General features: G+C 48.9%; 1 protein-coding gene and 1 long non-coding RNA gene across 8 annotated transcripts in view; one reads left to right on the top strand and one right to left on the bottom strand.

Annotated features, from left to right (window-relative positions):
- LOC140385420 (uncharacterized) overlaps positions 1 to 3707 on the top strand; it is a 53029-nt gene extending 49322 nt beyond the window's left edge. Inside the window, exon 3 of the long non-coding RNA XR_011933361.1 lies at positions 3389 to 3707. This is a non-coding gene — a long non-coding RNA (uncharacterized lncRNA). The remainder of the gene's footprint in view (positions 1 to 3388) is intronic.
- The window catches only part of stau2 (staufen double-stranded RNA binding protein 2), a 622240-nt gene that overhangs the window by 200364 nt on the left and 400828 nt on the right, over positions 1 to 21048 (bottom strand). For all 7 annotated transcript variants that reach the window (XM_072467549.1, XM_072467553.1, XM_072467552.1 and 4 more), the window contains one exon: positions 2999 to 3291. In XM_072467549.1, the coding sequence (XP_072323650.1) occupies positions 2999 to 3291 (293 nt within the window). The remainder of the gene's footprint in view (positions 1 to 2998; positions 3292 to 21048) is intronic.

Raw genomic sequence — 21048 nt, 5'->3', positions numbered from 1 at the left:
TCACGTGAGGCATCGCGATCTGGATCCCGCTTTCAAGTGATAGTTAGTCTCACTTGAATACGTCTGTGGCGGAGTTGCCCAATGTGCGAGAGCTAATGACCTTGTCTCGGAGACCCCAACTGGGGGCCATTTAGCACTGGTTTCCAGAACTTGGACTGGGCGTACCAGCACTTTGTGGAGGGAGGGGGGGTCTCCTAGGCGATTTGGAGGCCCTGGAAGGCTGGGCTCTGGCAGGTTGGTACTCTGGCACTCCCGTTGTCACCTGGGCACCATGGCACTGCCAGCGTGGCACCCTGGCAGTGCCACCTGGGTGTTATCCTGGTAATACCAAGGTGCCAGGTGGTACTGCCAGCTCACAGGAGCATTGCCTGGGTGCCAGGCTGACAGTGCCAAGGTGGCATCTTGCCCCTGCTGGGGTTTTGACCGCGGTGTACAGCCCTTATGCGGTGGGATGCAGAGGGTTTGAGGAACCTCTAATTGGTAAATTGGGGCATTGGGTGGGGGGATCCTGAGGCCGTGGTGGTGACTCAGCGATCAGGGCGCCATTTAATAATGGTGCCCCAATCTCTTCTTGGTCTGAGAAGCTGAACTCGTTAGTGCAGGAAATGAATAAGTGCGGCCTTGGCGGGACGTTCCTCGCGAGGCCCAAAAAAAGTAGAATCCTGTTTAAAGCGGGGTCGGTCTCGGCGCTGCAAGTGCCAGGAAATGCCTGCTGAATGCGACCAAAACGGGACTCTGTTTCCTTTTCATTAAATCCCGGCCATATTATTTATCCAGATTACAGTACTGGAAAAATACTGTCATATATACTTACACTTAACCTGGCTGGGTTCTGATCATGTTACTTTTCAGTTTAAAACTTTGTAGCCATTGTAGCTAAGGATCGTTTAGACTTTTTAACCGACTGGAAAAGAATCGCGTAACAAAAATTACATAACATTTTTCCAAGTACTGTATAGTTATTCGAAAGGAAAATACTAACAATGGTAAATACTAGCTGTTTTGATTGCTTAATTGGTTGAAGAGTCTGCACTGTGTGACACTCAGCTATGCAAACAGAATGCTTCAGATTTGATTTATGGTCCATGATTATCTCAGGTGGCAACAATTCTCCTCAAAAGCCTGGGATAGGAAGGTGAAACAAAATGTTCACATTCCTCCTCTAATTGCTAACTGAGAACTCCAGCTGGAAAGTACATATGTTAATGTGTTGGGTGAGGAAAGACTATGGCTTGGTTGTGATGCCCTCTATAGTTCAATAACCGACTGACACAGATGGTGTAGCTTATAGATAGATAATAACCATTACTTGAGGCTGCTGGCACCATGGACCTTTATGCAGCTGGACACGGTGGGTTGGACTTTATATGCTCCTTCCGGGCATGTTTTAGTCTGGGGGGCATGTAAAATAGTGCTGGTGCCTAGCCCTCCCACCCTTGAGCACACCCCTATAACATAGCAATCTTCCCAGATTATGTAAATAAATAATTAGGAGTCAACTGAGTTTAATAACAAGCCAATTGAACCGATAATACACTGCCCTTCATATGGCTGCCAGGGGCAGGCAGGATTGGGAAGATTGTTATTTAAAAAAGGTTTTAACCAGGGCAGGAAGGAAACGTGTCTACTCTCTTCAAGGGGATGCATTTTGCGCATCGGAGACAGACCCTTAAAATAGTACCCCATCCCCTTTCTTCCTACCCGCCAGCTCTCCAAAATCATCCCTCTGCACCACCACCCTAAGCTGGTCAAACCAGTCCTGCCCAATATCCTGCCTTACCTCAGTCTAGGATCCATTGGGCTTTCTCCTTGGGACTGGTTGCAGTCTCAGCAGCACTCTTGGCGCAGCTGAGACTGCTGGAGCTACCAGCCAACTGGATTACCTGGCAGCTCCCGAGGGCAGGTCGCACTAAGTCATACTGTCAGCCAATTTAGATAGCCTGCAGGGTATTATGGCTGCAGGGGCGGCTTGCATAGAGTGAGCTGACTTCCAGCGACTTTCCTTCTGTGGAGGAGGGTAGGGTGGGGTGGGGAGGCAGGGAACAAGCAGTAAAATGCAGCCCAGTGTCTCAAAATGAGTAGAGAAAAGAGAAGAAAAAGGAGTAAAACAGCATTTGTAAATAAATTAACGCTTTCCCTTTGTTTTCATGATGTGTTTAACTCAATAGCCCAGGTTAGGAATTACTGTTTCAATCAAAGATAAACCATGACACAAACAAATCTCTGCCTTTCTTTGAAGGGTCAGTGTGCTGATTTTACCTTGCAACATTTTGGATTTGATTTCATAGATTATCATAGAATTTACAGTGCAGAAGGAGGCCATTCGGCCCATCGAGTCTGCACCAGCTCTTGGAAAGAGCACCCTACCCCAGGTCAACACCGCCACCCTATCCCCATAACCCAGTAACCCCACCCAACACTAAGGGCAATTTTGGACACTAAGGGCAATTTAGCTTGGCCAATCCACCTAACCTGCACATCTTTGGACTGTGGGAGGAAACCGGAGCACCCGGAGGAAACCCACGCACACACGGGGAGGATGTGCAGACTCCGCACAGACAGTGACCCAAGCCGGAATCGAACCTTGGACCCTGGAGCTGTGAAGCAATTGTGCTATCCACAAGGCTACCGTGCTGCCCCAATATTTGAAATATTTTACAAATTTGATTATAAATCAGTAACTAACTGCAAGTTCACATTTTTTAGTTACGGAATTTACAGTGATTTTCAAAGAGTTCCTCAATTTCAACTTACTTAAACTTGAACTCCCTTTTATAAGTTGATCTGGGAAAGAAAATGTGCAAAAAACTGACACATACAGTGATTATATTTGGCAAGTCTGGACGTAACCTGTTGATGCAATAAATATGTGGATACATTGGTGCCCATCAATCTTGGAAAATAAATGTGAATATGGAAAATTCTATGTATAGTTCCAAATACCGTAAGATTTAAAAAAAAGAAATAATTAACCATTAAAGAGTTTCACTTTCCCCACCTGGAAACCTTGGATTCTGGCTAAGTACTCTAGTTGTTGAGAGGGTTGTACTGCTGAACATGGAGAAGCAGGTGCTTTTCCTTTCAAGCTTATCGCTTCTGCAGTTGGGGATGTACCATTCAACAGAAGCTCCCTTGCAATGGTTGCTGTGTTGCTGGCAGTACTGAAGAATGAACTACATCCTTGGTTTATTTCTTTAGATGTCAAATAGTTCATTGTAGGAGCTGCCTTGTTACGACTTGCTTCCATTTCTTGATAAACATCAGGGGAGAGATGCAGAATTCCCTTTTGGGCTGTAGACAAATGGAGATAGTTGTTATATTGTTACAATTTTTATTTTCAACAAAGTTTTCCTATAAACTGACTGTACTTTTGGTATTGTCTTTACAGATTTAAAAACAGATAGTAAATACAGAAAACACATCAGAAATAAAGCAACTACTGTAAAAATACTCTGATAACCTAAAATTCTATCATCAAAATCGACAGTCATTTAAAAAGTAATTGAATGAGAAGCTTTGTTCCTTATCCTGGTACTAAAATTGCAGTTTGACGTGTGATTTACTCCAATATATCTTTGCACTGTGATTTCAGTAAAGTTATGTTGTGCCTTCACATTTATGGTTAACTACACTGCCTTAATGTGTCTTTCTGAAATGCTGAAATATCATTTGATCTAGTGACAAATAAAGACATTTGTAATACTGCCTATTCTATTTCATATACTGTTTGTCTTATTATATAGATGCTGACTATATTAAGACATTTTAATTTTCACACATTTAAAGATGGAGGGGACAATGTTCATCATCACCACTTGGCAGTAAAATGGCAGAGCAGACCATCCATGTATCATAGAACTCACCCAATTTTCATCCTACTGATTTTAATATGGTGATCCACTCAACGAGCTTATTGCCTCAGCGGTGAAGGTGAAAACACTCCATTATTGAATTGGTGTGAGGACTGCTAATGATTTCAAAATCATTAATTTCACACAAGCCAGCACTCCATTTATAAAAAATCAACTTTTGTGGTTCAGCCTTATCGGACATTCTTGAAAATATTAGTTAAAGAGTGAATCCAGGTGCTTTATTACGCTTCCTTCCAAGTCTCTGTTGAATTTGCGCTAATGACCAGCCTCTAAAGAGATCAGTAACCTAATGCTGCAGACCAGATGAGTCACAAGGGGGTCATTTGCTCTGTGTCAGTTCAGCACATGTAGCTCACTCCATTCAACACGAGGAAAAGCATGCAGGGCCAAGTGGAAGTCTCAATAACAATCAAAGATCAGTCAGGTGCTCATCAGTGACAGCACTTAACCATAGAGTCTCCTATTAAAAATATTACATTTAGTAAGTATACCGCTGCTCTAAAGTAGTGTTGATTTTCATGGAAACAAAGCTTCACAGATAATTAAATTTGGCCAATAAATTCAGCTCCACACCTTCTGAAAACAGTGCACTGGACGAAATTAATTAAAAACAAAAGTTAGTTAATAGCACGAAGATATGAAATGCGCAAAGATAAGATTAAAAAGTCTGCACCATAAGTTTAGCATTAGAAACAAGAAACAGCTTTTTCTTTCAAAATTAAGCTTTAACAATTGCTACTATGTGAAGTCATCTAATTTGGATCATGAAAGCAACAAATAAATGTTTGGAATTCTGTACTTTATTCAAAATTTCTGTTCACAGCAGAAAATATTGCTCTGTACAAAACCAGTATTCATTATATTTGAAAGAATGGTGAGAGGAGACTGTATGCAAAAAAATGTGTTAAAAATTTCATCTATACCGAGGTACTATTTCTTTCACTATCATGTGAAAACATAACTAAGATCACTCAGTCTGTTTCTCACCTACAACAAATGTCCTTTTTACACTTGGGCAGACAATGATATGACCTTCATGCTGTTAACTTGTAGATCTGAAGAGGTACTTCAGAAAAGGTTGCAAGCATGATTGGTCCGTATTGTGCATCATACGTTGCGACCGTTGCTTATCAAGTGATAAAGACAACTGAAATTAGTTCCCCCAGGCATATTAAAACACAGCCGCCTCTGTGAAAATTCCAGAGGTTCCAAAATGCTCATTTTTACAATGGTGCTAGCAGCTTCTAAATAAAAGCATGACAGATTTCTGACCCCAATCCCTTTCCTGCACCGCTGAAAATTGAGAAATAAATTACTGCCAAAGTGAATAACCTAATACATCACCATATTCTATTCCATCTGCCACTTTGTTTTCCACTCACTTAACCAGTCTATGGGTGTGGTCTAACCAAATGGGAACAGAGTCCCGTAACGAGCGTGTTTAGCCGGGTGTTTCCCAGCACTCACTACGCCGAGAAACACCACGCTATCTACGGGGACTCTGGTTCTATTCGGGCTTCAGCGGACTGCCACTTACTCCCATTTCCTGCACTCAGGAGCTCCGCCGGTCGGAACTCCTCAGTGCAGGAGGAAATCAAGAGCCATTTTAAAATGGCGTCCCAATCTCTCGACCCCCCCCCTCCCCCACGCAATCTGGAACCTCCCCCAAAACCCCAACTCACCTATAAGGGGTCCTCAGGGCCCCCCCCCCCGCACCTGCACAAGGCACCCCCGGGCCCGATCCCCAACCTGGGAAAAATGCCAACTTGGCACCTGGGGCTGCCAACCAGATGATGCCAGGCTGGCAGTGCTAAGGTGCCTGGGTGGCACCAGCAGTGCCAGGGTGCCACCCTGCCCAGAGGGCAAGCACCTGGGGGCCTCTGATCCCCTGGGAGAACCCCATGAGTTCTGTTCCATCTGGTGTCCGTTTTTGGAGATGAGCACATAACGTTGCTCAACCGAGGTCACCGAGGCGAAGGGATTAGAATCTAGCACCTTGGGTGGATCATGGGGAGAGCATGAGATGAGCTGTCCCATTCTAATATGCAGATTTGCAAAATAGTGCTCCCGCCCACAATGGGCGGGATTCAGATCATGATATCTCGCAAGATCGCGTTAGATCTCGCGAGGTGTGGCAAGCCCAGCAGATCATGGAAGAGATTTCCCTGCATCTACCGGCCGTGCAGCCTTTTCGGCGCAATGCGGCCGGAAGATCACACCCTATATCTCTTTGGAGCGTCCTTGTATCCACCTCTCAGTTCACATTCCCACCTAGATTTGTATTATCAGCAAACTGAGACACTTCTCTTTTTTTATCTAAATCATCAATATAGATTGTAAATAGGTGAGCCTAAGCAGTGATCCATGCAGCACTCAGCTAGTAACAACATGCTAACTTGAAAATACCCTGCTTACTTCCACTCTTTGCTTCCTGTCCGTTAACCAATTCTCTATTCATGCAAATGTGTTACTCTCAACTCCAAGAGCTCTTATGTATTAACCTCATATGTGACAACTTATTGAATGCTTTTGGAAATCTAAGTATACGACGTATACTAGTTCTATTTTATCCAACCTATTAGTTATCTTCTAAAAAAAAGGCTAATAAATTTGTCAAACGTGATCTCCATTTTGTAAAACCAGGTTGACTGTGTCTAATCATACTATTATTTTCTAAATGCATTGTTAAGACTTCCTTAATAATACATACCAGCAATTTCCTGACGACTGATAACAGGCTAACTGACCTGTAGTTAAGAGTTTGAACAGAAGGAAAGTCCAAATTTACAATAAATAATCTTCCTTACTCATGAAACTTGTACATACAAAGGAGTACAGAAACTGCAGATGGGACACTGAAAATGTAAATGTTAGGACCAGCTCACATAGCGTTCCGAGCTGTCACACCACAACAGTGCTTAGTCAAGCCAATGTGGTAGCTGTGTGCAACAGCCATCCCACGTTAAAGGAACTCATGCACAGGCACCTTCTAACCCTTAAAATGAAGTTCGGGACCTGGAATATCAGAACCCTCATGGACAACCCCAAGAGTGACAGACCGGAACAGCGGACAACTATCATTACCCAGGAGCTCAGACATTTTGACATTGACATCACCGTCCTAAGTGTCATGCAAGAGTGCCTTTAAGAAATGGAGGTATAAGCAATGTACCTTTAAGAAAACAGTGATGTCATAGAGTGGGTGGAACTCAGCTCAGTTCAGCCATTTTGTTTGATTTTACAGTTTTGAAAAGTGTCTGGCTGGTTTTGCTGAGAGCAGTTTAAAAGTGTCTGGCTGTTTTGCTGTGAGCTGATTAAAAGGAGAAAGCCAGTTTGAGACAGCAGCTTGAGAAGTTCTGGTTTGCTGTGATCTGATTAAAAGGAGAAAGCCAGTTTGAGACCGCAGCTTGGGTGTGTCTGTGTGTGTGTCCAGAGAGCTGCAAGAGGAAAGCAGGGTGCTGGAGCTGAAGTCACCCAAGCTAATATATCTCTGCCATTCTACAGAAACTATATATACCCTTTAACCTGATGTGATACTGTTTAAAGGTGTTAATTCTCTTGGAAGATTGAAGGAACATTTTAAGGAAGTATTCACTGTTGCAATATTTTCTGACTTATCTTTGAAGTAAGGGGTGTTAAGAAATCCAATGTTTATTTAAGATGTTACATTGAGTTCATGGAATAAATAGTGTTTTCTGTTTAAAAACCACGAGTCCATAATTGTAATCCCACGCCTCGGGGAAAAGCCACGTGCTCGGAAAAGCAACAAATCCATTAAAGGGAGAGGTTGGTTGAACTCCATGATACATTTTGGGGTTCTGAAAACGCCTCGCCCATAGCATAAGCGAGACCCAATGGTTCAGTGAGGGCCAGTTTAAGGACTAGGTGGTGGGTTACACCTTTTTCTGGAAAGGTAAGCCAGAAAAAGATTGCTGCCTCTATGGGGTTAATTTCATCATTAAAAATAAATTAGTTGGCTGTCTCAGAGACTCCCCAGTCAGGATAAATGAATGCTTCACGACCCTTTGACTTACTCAGTGCGCTAAAGTCCTTGGCGCATACACCCCAACAGATGAGTCCAAAGAGGAATTTTTTTAAAATTCCAATTAAGGGACAATTTAGCCAATCCACCTACCCTGCACATCTTTGGGTTTTGGGAGTGAAACCCACGCAGACACAGGGGGGGGGGGGGGGGAAATGTGCAAATTCACACGGATAGTGACCCAGGGCCGGCATCAAACCCGGTTCGTCAACAGCGTGGGAAAGCAGTGCTAACCACTGCGCCACCGTGCCGCCCCCCAAAGAGGAATTTTAGTCCAGTCCTGAACAATCCTTGGCCCAAGTTCCAAAGCTCTGCTAGCTGATCTTCTTTGGTGACTTCAAAACCAGAGTTGGAAAGGGCACAGACCGCTGGGGAGGTCCAAAGAAGGGGAGGGAAATCCAATACCAATGGTACCCTGCTCCTGACAAAATGCCTAGAATCGTAAGCTTATCATTCTGTCAGAGAGACAAGTACAAGGCCTAATGTCAACACCCTCGCTCCAGGCACTTGCAGCTGCTCAACGCATCCTCATTTAAGCGATGGGGCCACACGTTCGTGCGTATCTCCCATGCCATGACAGGAGCTGATGACTGCTGGACGAACCACCATTTAATCCTATCTATGATCAATATCAAAGAAGCCCCAAAGCAGCAAGGGCAACAGAAAAAATGTCGCAGGAAAATAAGCGCGGAGGCACTCAAGGACGTTGATTAGAGAGCCCTATTCAGCCTTCACTGCCAACCTGATGACTCCCGGTAACCCAGAGGTGCAAATTGCCTCCAGTGCCACTTCTGCCTTCAAGGCCTCCATAATTAGCACCTGCAAAGAGACCATAAGACATAGGAGCAGAATTAGGCCACTCGGCCCATCGAGTCTGCTCCGCCACTCAATCATGGCTGATACTTTCTCATCCCCATTCTCCTGCCTTCTCCCCATATCCCCTTATTAATCAAGAAACTATCTATCTCTGTCTTAAAGACACTCAGTAATTTGGCCTCCACAGCCTTCTGCAGCAAAGAGTTCCACAGTCACCACCCTTGGGCTGAAGAAATCCCTCCTCATCTCTGTTTTAAAGGATCGTCCCTTTAGTCTGAGATGGTGTCCTCTGGTTCTAGTTTTTCCTACAAGTGGAAACATCCTCTCCACGTCCACTCTATCCAGGCCTCGCAGTATCTTGTAAGTTTCAATAAGATCCACTCTCATCCTTCTAAACTCCCAACGAGTACAGGCCCAGAGTCCTCAAACGTTCCTCATACGACAAGTTCTTCATTCCAGGGTTCATTCTTGTGAACCTCCTCTGGACCCTTTCCAAGGCCAACACATCCTTCCTTAGATTCGGGGCCCAAAACTGCTCACAAGACTACAAATGGGGTCTGACCAGTGTCTTATACAGCCTCAGAAGTATATCCCTGGTCTTGTATTCTAGCCCTCTTGACATGAATGCTAACATTGCATTTGCCTTCTTAACTGCCAACTGAATCTGCACATTAACCTTAGAAGAATTGTGAACAAGGACTCCCAAGTCCCTTTGTGCTTCTGATTTCCTAAGCATTTCCCCATTTAGAAAATAATCTATGCCTAAATTCCTCCTTCCAAAGTGCATAACCTCACACTTTTCCACATTGAATTTCATTTGTCACTTCATTGCCCACTCTCCTAGCTTGTCCAAATCCTTCTGCAGCCCCCTTGCTACATCAATACTACCTGTCCCTCTACAGATCTTTGTATTATCTGCAATCCTCTATCCATGCCAGGATCTTACCCTTAACACCATGGGCTTTTAACTTTGTTTTTAATGTGTTTATTCAAACTTTCCAACAAAATTTTTAACAACCCCCCCCACCCCCCCCATAACAAAAAGGAAGAAACGCAAACACAACAGTCAAAAATTATACAAAACTTTTACATTGGGTTTCCCCATATACAGTAACCCCCCCATATGACATTCAAAGGTACTCGTAGGGAAGCTCCCCCCACCCACCCAAATTCCCCCCCCCCCCAGAAACTCCCCCCACCCCCCCGAATTCCCCCCCCCCCCCACAGCAACCCTCCCCCCCCACCCTTGGGTTGCTGCTGCTGCTGACCTCCTAACGCTCCGTGAGATAGTCTAGGAACGGTTGCCACCGCCTGAAGAATCCCTGCACAGACCCTCGTAAGGCAAACTTTATCCTCTCCAGCTTAATGAACCCTGCCATGTCATTTATCCAGGCTTCCACACTGGGGGGCTTCGCGTCCTTCCATAATAGCAAGATCCTCCGCCGGGCTACCAGGGATGCAAAGGCCAGGATACCGGCCTCTTTCGCCTCCTGCACTCCCGGCTTGTCCGTTACCCCAAATAGTGCCAACCCCCAACTCGGCTTGACCTGGACTTTCACCACCTTGGAGAAAGTCCTCGCGAAACCCCTCCAAAACCCATCCAATGCCGGGCACGACCAGAACATGTGGACGTGGTTCGCCGGGCTTCCCGAGCACCTCCCACATCTATCCTACACCCCAAAGAACCTACTCAACCTCGCCCCTGTCATATGCGCTCTGTGAATAACCTTGAATTGTATTAGGCTGAGCCTGGCGCAAGAGGAGGAAGAATTAACCCTACTCAGGGCATCAGCCCACAGACCCTCATCTATCTCCTCCCCAAGCTCCTCCTCCCACTTGCCCCTTAACTCCTCTACCGAGGCCTCCTCCTCTTCTTTCAGCTCCTGGTAGATCGCTGAAACCCTGCCTTCTCCAACCCATACACCCGAAATCACCCTGAGTCCCCTGTGCCAGGAGCAGCGGAAATTCCCTCACCTGCCGCCTCACAAATGCCCTCACTTGCATATACCTGAAAGCATTTCCCGGGGGTAGCCCAAATTTTTCCTCCAGCGCCCCCAGGCTCGCAAACGCCCAATCTATAAACAGGTCCCCCATTCCTCTAATCCCTGCCCGATGCCAGCTCCAAAATCCCCCATCCATCCTTCCCAGGACGAACCGATGGTTCTCCCGAATCGGGGACCAAACCGAGGCTCCCACCTCACCCCTGTGTCGTCTCCACTGCCCCCAGATCTTCAACGTCGCCGCCACCACCGGACTCGTGGTGTACCTTGTCGGCGAGAGCGGCAGCGGTGCCGTCGCCAGCGTCCTCAGGCTCGTGCCCACACAGGACGCCATCTCCAACCTCTTCCACGCCGCCCCCTCTCCCTCCATTACCCACTTACGGATCATTGCCACATTGGCTGCCCAATAATAGCCGCACAAATTTGGCAGAGCCAGCCCTCCCTGTCCCTACTACGCTCCAGAAACACCCTCTTTACTCTCGGGGTCTTATTTGCCCACACGAAACCCATGATACTCCTACCTACCCGTTTGAAAAAGGCCTTGGGAATCATAATGGGAAGGCACTGGAACACAAAGAGAAACCTCGGGAAGACCATCATTTTAACCGACTGCACCCTACCCGCTAATGAGAGTGTCAGCATATCCCATCTTTTGAAATCCTCCTCCATCTGCTCCACCAACCGCGTCAAATTGAGTTTGTGCAGGGCCCCCCAACTCCCAGCCACCTGGATCCCGAAGTACCGAAAGCTCCTTTCCGCCCTCTTCAACGGCAGGTCGTCTATCCCCCTTCCCTGGTCCCCTGGATGCACCACAAAGAGCTCACTTTTCCCTACATTAAGCTTATACCCCGAGAAGTCCCCAAACTCCCTTAGGATCCGCATGACCTCTGCCATCCCCTCCACTGGATCTGCCACACACAGCAACAGGTCGTCCGCATACAGCGACACCCGATGTTCCTCTCCCCCTCGAACCAGTCCCCTCCATTTCCTGGACTCCCTTAATGCCATGGCCAGAGGTTCAATTGCCAATGCAAACAGCAAGGGGGACGGGGGCACACCTGCCTCGTCCCTCAGTACAGCCGAAAGTACTCCGACCTCCGCTGATTCGTAGCCACACTCGCCACCGGGGCTCTATATAACAATCTGACCCAGCTGATGAACCCCTCCTCGAACCCAAACCTCCGCAACACTTCCCAAAGATACTCCCACTCCACCCGGTCAAAGGCCTTCTCCGCGTCCATAGCTGCCACTATCTCCGCTTCTCCCTCCACTGGGGGCATCATAATCACATTGAGGAGCCTCCGCACATTAGTGTTTAGCTGCCTGCCCTTTACAAATCCCGTCTGGTCCTCATGAATCACCCCCGGGACACAGTCGTCAATTCTCGTAGCCAGCACTTTTGCCAGCAACTTAGCATCCACATTGAGGAGCGAGATCGGTCTATACGACCCACACTGCAGTGGGTCCTTGTCCCGCTTCAGGATCAGAGAGATCAGCGCCCCGGACATTGTCGGGGGCAAGGTACCCCCCGTCCCTTGCCTTATTGAAAGTCCTCACTAGCAACGGACCTAGCAGGTCCGCGTATTTCCTGTAAAACCCGACCGGGAACCCATCTGGCCCCGGGGCCTTCCCCGCCTGCATGCTCCCCAATCCTTTAACCAGCTCCTCCAGCCCAATTGGTGCCCCTAAACCAGCCACCTCCTGCTCCTCCACCCTCGGGAACCTCAGCTGATCCAGAAATTGTTGCATCCCCACTTCCTCTGGTGGGGGCTCAGATCTGTACGATCCCCATAAAAGTCCCTAAATACCTCATTTATTCTCACCGCACTCCGCACCGTATCCCCCCCCGCTATCCTTAATTCCACCTATCTCCCTCGCTGCCTCCCTCTTACGAAGCTGGTGTGCCAGCATCTGACTCGCCTTCTCCCCATACTCATGCGTCGCCCCCTGTGCTTTTTCTCCACTGTGCCTCTGCCTTCCCTGTGGTCAACAGGTCGAACTCCGTCTGGAGGTTCCGCCGCTCCCTGAGTAGTCCTCGGGGGCCTCTACATATCTCCTGTCCACCCTTAATATCTCCCCCACCAACCTCTCCCTCTCCCTGCTCTCTCTCTTCTCCCTATGGGCCCTGATGGAAATTAACTCTCCCCTGACCACCGCCTTCAGCGCCTCCCAGACTACCCCCACCTGCACCTCCCCGTTGTCATTGGCCTCCAAATATCTTTCAATACACCCCTGCCTGCACACCTCCTCATCCGCCAACAGTCCCACATCAAGGTGCCACAGCGGGCGCTGGTCCCTCTCCTCCCCCAACTCCAGCTCCACCCAGTGCAGGGCGTGGTCTGAGATGGCTATGGCCGAATACTCCGTTCCCTCCACTTTCGGGATTAGCGCCCTACTCAAAATTTAAAAATCTGTCCGGGATTAGACTCTATGGACGTGGGAAAAGAATGAAAATTCCCTGGCCTGAGGCCTGACAAACTTCCATGGATTCACTCCTCCCATCTGGTCCATAAACCCCCTAAGCACCTTGGCCGCAGCCGGCTTCTTACCCGTCCTGGACCTAGAGCGATCCCCTGCAACCTACTGCTCACCATCACATATCGACCTCCACTATCCACTACAATATTCATTGCCTCAAACAACACCTGCTTCCCCACCAGTATTGCAACCCCTCTGTTCTTCGCATCCAGCCCTGAATGGAACACCTGTCCTACCCATCCCTTTCTCAGCCTAACCTGATCTGCCACCTTCAAGTGTGTCTCCTGGAGCATAACCACATCTTCCTTCAGTCCCTTTCAGTGCGCGAACACCCGGGCCCTCTTGACCGGCCCCGTTCAGGCCCCTCACATTCCAAGTTATCAGCTGGATTGAGGGGCTACTCACCCCCCCCCCCCCCCCCCCCCCACCACCCCCCCCACCCCCGCCGACTAGCCATCTCCTTTTCTAGGCCAGCCACGTGTCCGCGCCTCCCGCACCCTCCAGTCCCCCAGATGGCGGACCCCCCGCCCCGACCACCTCTCCTACTTCCAGCTCCCCTTTGGACAATGCAGCAGCAACCCTATACCCCTCCTCTACCCCCCCCCCCCCATCCCCCCCGCTAGATCCACATCTAGCCCTTCTGCTCCCCCCATAACACTCCCGTAAGTCAGCTGACTCCTGCTGACCCCGGGCCTCTCCCGCCATTCCATCGACCCCCTCCAGTGTGAGAATCCCCCCTCCCCCTCCCTGGCAGTCAGTGTGCGCTCCTCTCCAGCACTGCCCATCCCCCCCCCCGACCCCCACCCCCGTCCTTCTCTAGCGCAGGAAAATACCCAAGCTTTCCTGAGCCGGCCCTGCCCCCTCTGGCGCAGCTCCTTTTGCGGCCTTACCCCAATTCCCCCTCCTTGGACCTCCACTCCCCCTCTTCCATCGTGGGGGTTTGCCCCTCCAACACCGACGCCCACGCTCTCCCACAGTCTCCCCATCAAATCCCTTCACCCATCCCCATCCAGCACCCAAACCAGAGGAACATTCCCTAAACGTAATAAAGACCATATACACAGGAAACATCCCCCCACAACAAACCCTCAATTTGAGTCCAACTTTTCAGTCCCTATAAAGCTACATGCCTCATCAGGCGCTTCAAAATAGTGGTGCTGATCCTGGAACGTGACCCACAGTCGCGCTGGCTGCAGCATACCGAACTTCACCCCCTTTCGATGGAGCACTGCCTTAGCCCGATTAAAACCAGCTCTCTTCTTAGCCACCTCTGCACTCCAGTCCTGGTAGATTCGTATCTCCGTGTTCTCCCACCTGCTGCTCCGCTCTTTCTTGGCCCATCTCAGGACACACTCTCTGTCCATAAAGCGGTGAAACCTCACCACTACAGCCCTTGACGGCTCGTTGGCCTTGGGTCTCCTTGCTAGGACCCGGTGAGCCCCATCTAGCTCCAGAGGCCTCGGGAAGGATCCCGCACCCATCAGCGAATTGAGCATCGTGCTCACATATGCCCAAGCATCGGGCCCCTCCACTCCTTCGGGGAGACCCAGAATCCGAAGATTCTTCCTCCTCGTCCTATTCTCCAGGTCCTCAAATCTTTCCGCCCACCTCTTGTGCAGCGCCTCGTGCGCCTCCACCTTCACCGCCAGGCCCAAGGTCTCGTCCTCGTTCTCCGAGGCTTTTTTGCCGCACCTCCCGGATCGCCGTGCCTTGGGCCTTCTGGGTCTCCACAAGCTTCTCAATCGCCGCCTTCATTGGCGCCAGCATTTTGGTTTTCAGCTCCTCAAAGCAGCGTCTAAGAAACCCCTGCTGCTCCTGCGACCACTGCGCCCATGCTGCTTGGTCTCCACCCGCCGCCATCTTGTTTTTTCTCCCTCTCACTTTTCGCTGCTCCAAGATCACTTTTTCACCGCTCCACTCCTGGTCCAATCCATATAATGTCAGGTGGGCCTTGCTGTCACCTTCCCACACTGGAAGCCATCGAACAATTGCCGTTGGGGCCCCTCTAGAGAGCCCAAAAGTCCGTTCCCGGCAGGAGCTGCCGAACGTGCGACCTACCTAGGCATAGCCGCAACTGGAAGTCGGCTTTTAACTTATTTACCAGTCTACTATGCGGCACCTTGTCAAAGGTATTCTGGAAATCTAAATAGATCACATCCACTGGGTCTCCTTTGTCTAACTTCCTTGTTACCTCCTCAAAGAACTCTAACAGATTTGTCAGACACAACCTCCCTTTGACAAAGCCCTGCTGACTCAGTACTATTTTACCATGCACTTCCAAGTACTTTGTGATCTCATCTTTAATAACAGACTCTAAAATCTTACCAATGACTGAAGTCAGGCTAAGCGGCCTATAATGTCCCGTCTTCTGCCTCCCTCCCTTCTTAAACAGTGGTGTTACATTAGCCACTTTCCAGTCCTCTGGGACCCTTCCTGCCTCCAATGATTCCTAAAAGATCATCACCAGTGCCTCCACAATTTCCTCAGCTATCTCTTTTAAGACCCGAGGGTGTAGTCCATCCAGCCCAGGTGACTTATCCACCTTCAGACCTTTCAGTTTCCCCAGAACCTTCTCCGTAGTAATGTTCACTGCACTCACCTCTGCCCGCTGGTTCTTCTTCTCCTGGAGCTCTGGCATCCCACTGGTGTCTTCCACCGTGAATACTGATGCAAAGTAACTATTCAGTTTGTCTGCCATTTCTTTGTTTCCTATTATTACTTCTCCAGCCACATTTTCCAGTGGTCCAATGTCTATTTTTGCCTCTCTCTTACTCTTCCTATCTTCCTTTATATTACTAGCTAGCTTGCACTCATACTTCATCTTCTCCCCCCTTATTGCTTTTTTTTTTTAGTTGTCCTCTGCTCGCTTTTAAAGGCTCCCCAATCCTCTGGCTTCCCACTAATCCTTGCCACTTTGTATGCTTTTTCTTCAGCCTTTGTGCTGTCCTTGACATCCCTCGGCAGCCATGGGTGCCTTGTCCTCCCCTTAGCATGTTTCCTCCTCCTTGGGATGAATTTCTGTTGTGCCCCCCTAATAATCCCCCAAAACTCCTGACATTGCTATTCCACTGTCTTCCCTGCTTGGCTCTTTTTCCAATCAACTCTGGCTAGCTCCTCCCTCATGTCTTTGTAGTTACCCTTATTTAATTGTAATACCATTACATCTGATTGCAGCTTCTCCCGCTCAAACTGCAGGATAAATTCTATCATATTGTGGTCACTGCTCCCCAAGGGTTCCTTCACCTTAAGTTCCCTAATCAAGTCTGCCTCATCACACATCACCAAATCCAGAATTGTCTGTACTCTAGTGGGCTCTGTCACAAGTTGCTCCAAAAAAACATCTCTTAGACATTTCACAAATTCCTTTTCTTGGGATCCACTACCAACCTGATTTTCCCAGTCCACCTGCATATTGAAGTCCCCAATGATTATTGTAATATTACCTTTTTTACATGCCTTTTCAATCTCCTGATTTATTTTCTGCCCCACATCCTGATTACTGCTAGGGGACCTGTGCATAACTCCCATCAGGGTCTTTTTACCTTTGCGATTCCTCAACTCTACCCACAGAGGTTCTATGCCTTCTGATCCTATATCGCTCATTGTATTCGATTTAACTTCATTCCTTACTAACAATGCAACCCCGTCCCCTTTGCCCATCTGCCTGTCTTTTCGATAGGACATATATCCTTGGATATTTAAATCCCAGCCCTGATCCCCTTGCAGCCATGTCTTTGTGATGCCCACATCGTACCAGCCAATTTCAATGTGCGCAACAAGCTCATTTACCTTGTTCCGTATACTGCGTGCATTTAGGTACAACACCCTCAATCCTGCATTGACCACCTCCCTTTTCGCACTCTCCTCAATCACTGTACCCTGTACTGTGGCCCTTTTTGATTTTTGACTATGGCTTCTCCCCCTTACTACTTTTTGTTTCTGGCTCAGATATACTTCCCTCTGACTTCCTGCATCGGTTTCCATCCCCTGCCACATTAATTTAAACCCTCCCCAACAGCACTAGCAAACCCCAATCCCCCCCAGGATATCGGTTCCAGTCCTGCCCAGGTGCAGACCGTCCGGTTTGTACTAGTCCCCCAGAACCGGTTCCAATGTCCCAGGAATTTGAATCCCTCCCTCTTGCACCATCTCTCAAGCCAGGCATTCATTCTATCTATCCTGACATTTCTACTCTGACTAGTGCATGGCACTGGTAACAATCCTGAGATTACTACCTTTGAAGTCCTACTTTTTAGTTTAACTCCTAATTCCCTGAATTCAGCTTGTAGGACCTCATCCTGTTTTTTACCTATTTAGTTGGTGCCTATGTTCACCACGACAGCTGGCTGTTCACCGCCCTTGCACCAGGGAGGCAACATACCATCCTGGAGTCTCGATTGCGTCCGCAGAATTGCCTGTCTATTCCCCTTACGATTGAGTCCCCCATCACTATAGCTGTGCCATTCTTCTTCCTGCCCTCCTGCGCAGCAGAGCCCGCCATGGTGCCATGAACCTGGCTGCTGCTGCCTTCCCCTGGTGAGCTATCTCCCTCAACAGTATCCAAAAAGGTATACCTGTTTTGCAGGGAGATGACCGCAGGGTACACCTGCACTGCCTTCCTACTCTTGCTCTGTCTTGGTAACTTGACCAGGAAACACCAAGACTGGTTCGATGAGAACGACCAGGAGGTCCAGGAGCTCATAAGCGGCAAGTGCAAGGCTCTTCTGAACCTGAAACAACAACCCAACTTGAGAGCAAGAAAACAGCTCCAGAGACGGCTGAATGCTGAGTCCAGAAAAAGGCCCGTGACTTAAAGAACAGTTAGTGGGTGGAGTAAATGCAGGAGATCCAGCAGTTAGCCGACAACCATGATGTGCGGGGATTCTTTAGCCCAGTCAAGGCCACCTAGGGCCCAAGCACCCAGGGCCTCATCCCAGGGCTGGCCAAGAACAGAGAAATGCTCATCAAGAACAGAGAGGCAGTCTGCACCCATTGGAATGAACACTTCAAGACATGAGTTTCCTGGACTCCATCCCACGGCACTCTACCCACCACCATCTCAGCACAACCCCAACCTGGCACAAGATAGAAAAGACCATCTGACAGCAAAAGAACAACAAGGCATCGGGAGCAGATGGAATCCCCACTGAAACATTAAAACATGGCAGAGAAGCACTATTGGCAAATACATGACCACATTTCCCTTATATGAAAGGAGGAGAACATGCCAAGAGATCTCAGAGATGCCGTAATTGTGATCATCTTCAAGAAAGATGACAAGTCCAACTACAGTAACTACAGAGGAATTTCCCTTTTGTTAGCCACAGGCAATGTCATCGCAAGAGTCCTTCTTAATCACATTCTCCCTGTGGCTGAAGCACTCCTTTCAGACTCCCAATGTGTATTCACCCACTAAGGGACACAACAGATATGGGGCTGGATTCTCCGTCGTCGGGATGCTCCGTTTTGCCGGACGTCCGGGGGTTTCCCAACGGCGTGGGGCTGCCCCAAAATGGGAAATCCCATTGACCAGCCGGCAAAACAGGGCATCCCGCCGACGTGCTGAACCAGAAATCGGCACAGCGGGACGGATAATCCAGCCCATGATCTTCATCATGCTGCAACTACAAGAGAAACGCATGGAACAGCACAAACCCTTGCATGTGGCCTTCTTTAACCTAACAACAACCGTTGATACTGCCAACCACAAGTGATTTTAGAATGCCCCGAAGATTTGTCACCATCCTCCACCTGCTACACGATGACATGTAAGTCGTGATCCTGACCAATGTATCCAGGAGATCAAATTCACGTTTGGACTGGGGTCAAACAAGGCTGTGTCATCGAATTGACACTCTCCTTCAGCTTCCTTGCTGCAATGCTCCATCTCACCCTCAGCAAGCTTCCCCCTGGAGTGGAGCTAAACTACAGAACAAACGGCAATCTGTTCAACCTCCACTACCTGCAGGCCAGATCCAAAGTCAACCCGCTCTCTGTCATTGAACGACAGCATGCAGACGATGCTTGCATCTGGGCCGAGCTCCAAGCCATCGTCAACACCTTCATCCAGCCCTACAAGAGCACGGGCCTTACACTAAACATCTGTAAGACAAAGATCCTCTACCAACCTGCCCCCACCACATAGCACTACCGCTGCCCCCCACCTCTTCCCACCATATCAAAATCCTCAACAGGCCTTTGGACAACGTGTTCCACTTTCCATGTCTTGGAAACCTATTGTCAACAAGGGAAGACATCGCCGGCAAGGTTCAAACCACCTTCAGTGTGCCAGCGGAGCCTTCAGTTGCCTGAGGAAGAGAGTTTTTGAAGATCAGGATCTCAGGCCCGGCGTCAGTAGTGATACTCGCCCTCCTAAATGGCAAAGAGACGTGGACTATGTACAGCAGGTACCTCAAAAACCTGGAGAAGCACTTCTAGTGCTGCCTCCACAGGATCCTACAATTTCATTGGCAGGAGAGGTGCATCAACATCAGTGTTTTTGCTTAGGCCAACACCCCCAGCATTGAAGCATTGACCACGCTCGATCAGCTCCACTGGACGGGCCACACTATATGCATATCTGACATGAAACCCCTGAAACAAATGCCCTACTCAGAGCTTCAACACGGCAAGCAACCCCCAGGAGGGCAAAGGACACCCTCAAAACCTCCTTGAAAAAGTGCAACATCCCAACCAACAGATGGGAATCCCGGGCCCAAGGTCAACCATAATGGAGACAACGCATCTGGGAAGGAGCTCAACATCTCGGGTTTCATCGCCGAGAGCAAGGTGAAACCAAGCATCGACAGTGGAAGGAATACATGGCAACCCGGGGACGCCACCCACCCACTCCCCCAACCACCATTTACCCCACCTGTGACAGAGACTTCAGGTCATGCATTGGATTCCTTGGTCACCTGAGAACTCATTTTTATTTTAAAAAAATATTTTATTTCTTCCAGTGGCGGCATGTAGGTGAAGGTAGCACGTTGGGTGGCTCTTGCTCGAGGCTCTGATTTTTGAACTTTAATGCCCGGTTGCAAGGGCAGTTTTTGAATGAGTTAGTGCAGGAAGGTATAAGGATGGTGGAAGATGTCGAATGCCTAGAAGAAGGGAACTGGGAAGAAGGGAGCGAGCGAACGTCGACCGTCGAGTGAGCGGCTGAGGCCGGCAGGAAGAAAGATGGCGGAGGCTGGATTGCTGAGTGGGGTCACTCCCCTCACAGTGGAAACTCTGACTGAAGTGATGGCCGGAGAATTCGAGAGGTAGTTCGGCAAGCACATAGAGGTGCTGTGAAAGGAGATGATGGCTGCGATGAAGGAGCGGATGGAAGAGGTGATTGCCCCGGTGAAGGCGATGGGCTGAAGACATCGGCCAAGGTACGGGAGCAAGGAGAGAAGTTGAAGGGGATGGAGGGGCCTCTCTCTCAGCACAGTGACCAGTTCACCTTGATGGATGAGGAGTTGTGGAGGGTGGCGGAGGCTAACAAAGGACTCAGCGCCAAGGTGGAGGACCTAGAGAACAGGTCGAGGTTGCAAATCATAAGGATCGTGGGCCTGCCTAAGGGGATGGAGGGCCCGAGGCCGGCTGATTACTTTGCGAAGATGTTGGCAGAGCTGTTGGGGGAGGGGGAAGAAGCCTCCCGATATGAGCTGAACAGGGCACATCGGTCGCACAGGCCTAAGCCAAAAGCAAATGAGCCATGAAGGGCAGTTATAATTTGCTTCCATAAGTTTCACGTCAAGGAGAAGGTCCTGAATTGGGTGAAGCAAAGGTGGGAGGTGAAGTGGGAAGGCATTGGATTTCGAATATACCAAGATTTGGAACTGGCGAGAGGCGG

Source organism: Scyliorhinus torazame, chromosome 11, assembly GCF_047496885.1.
Source record: "Scyliorhinus torazame isolate Kashiwa2021f chromosome 11, sScyTor2.1, whole genome shotgun sequence".
Lineage (NCBI taxonomy): Eukaryota > Metazoa > Chordata > Chondrichthyes > Carcharhiniformes > Scyliorhinidae > Scyliorhinus > Scyliorhinus torazame.
This window is presented reverse-complemented; position numbering and strand designations above follow the sequence as displayed.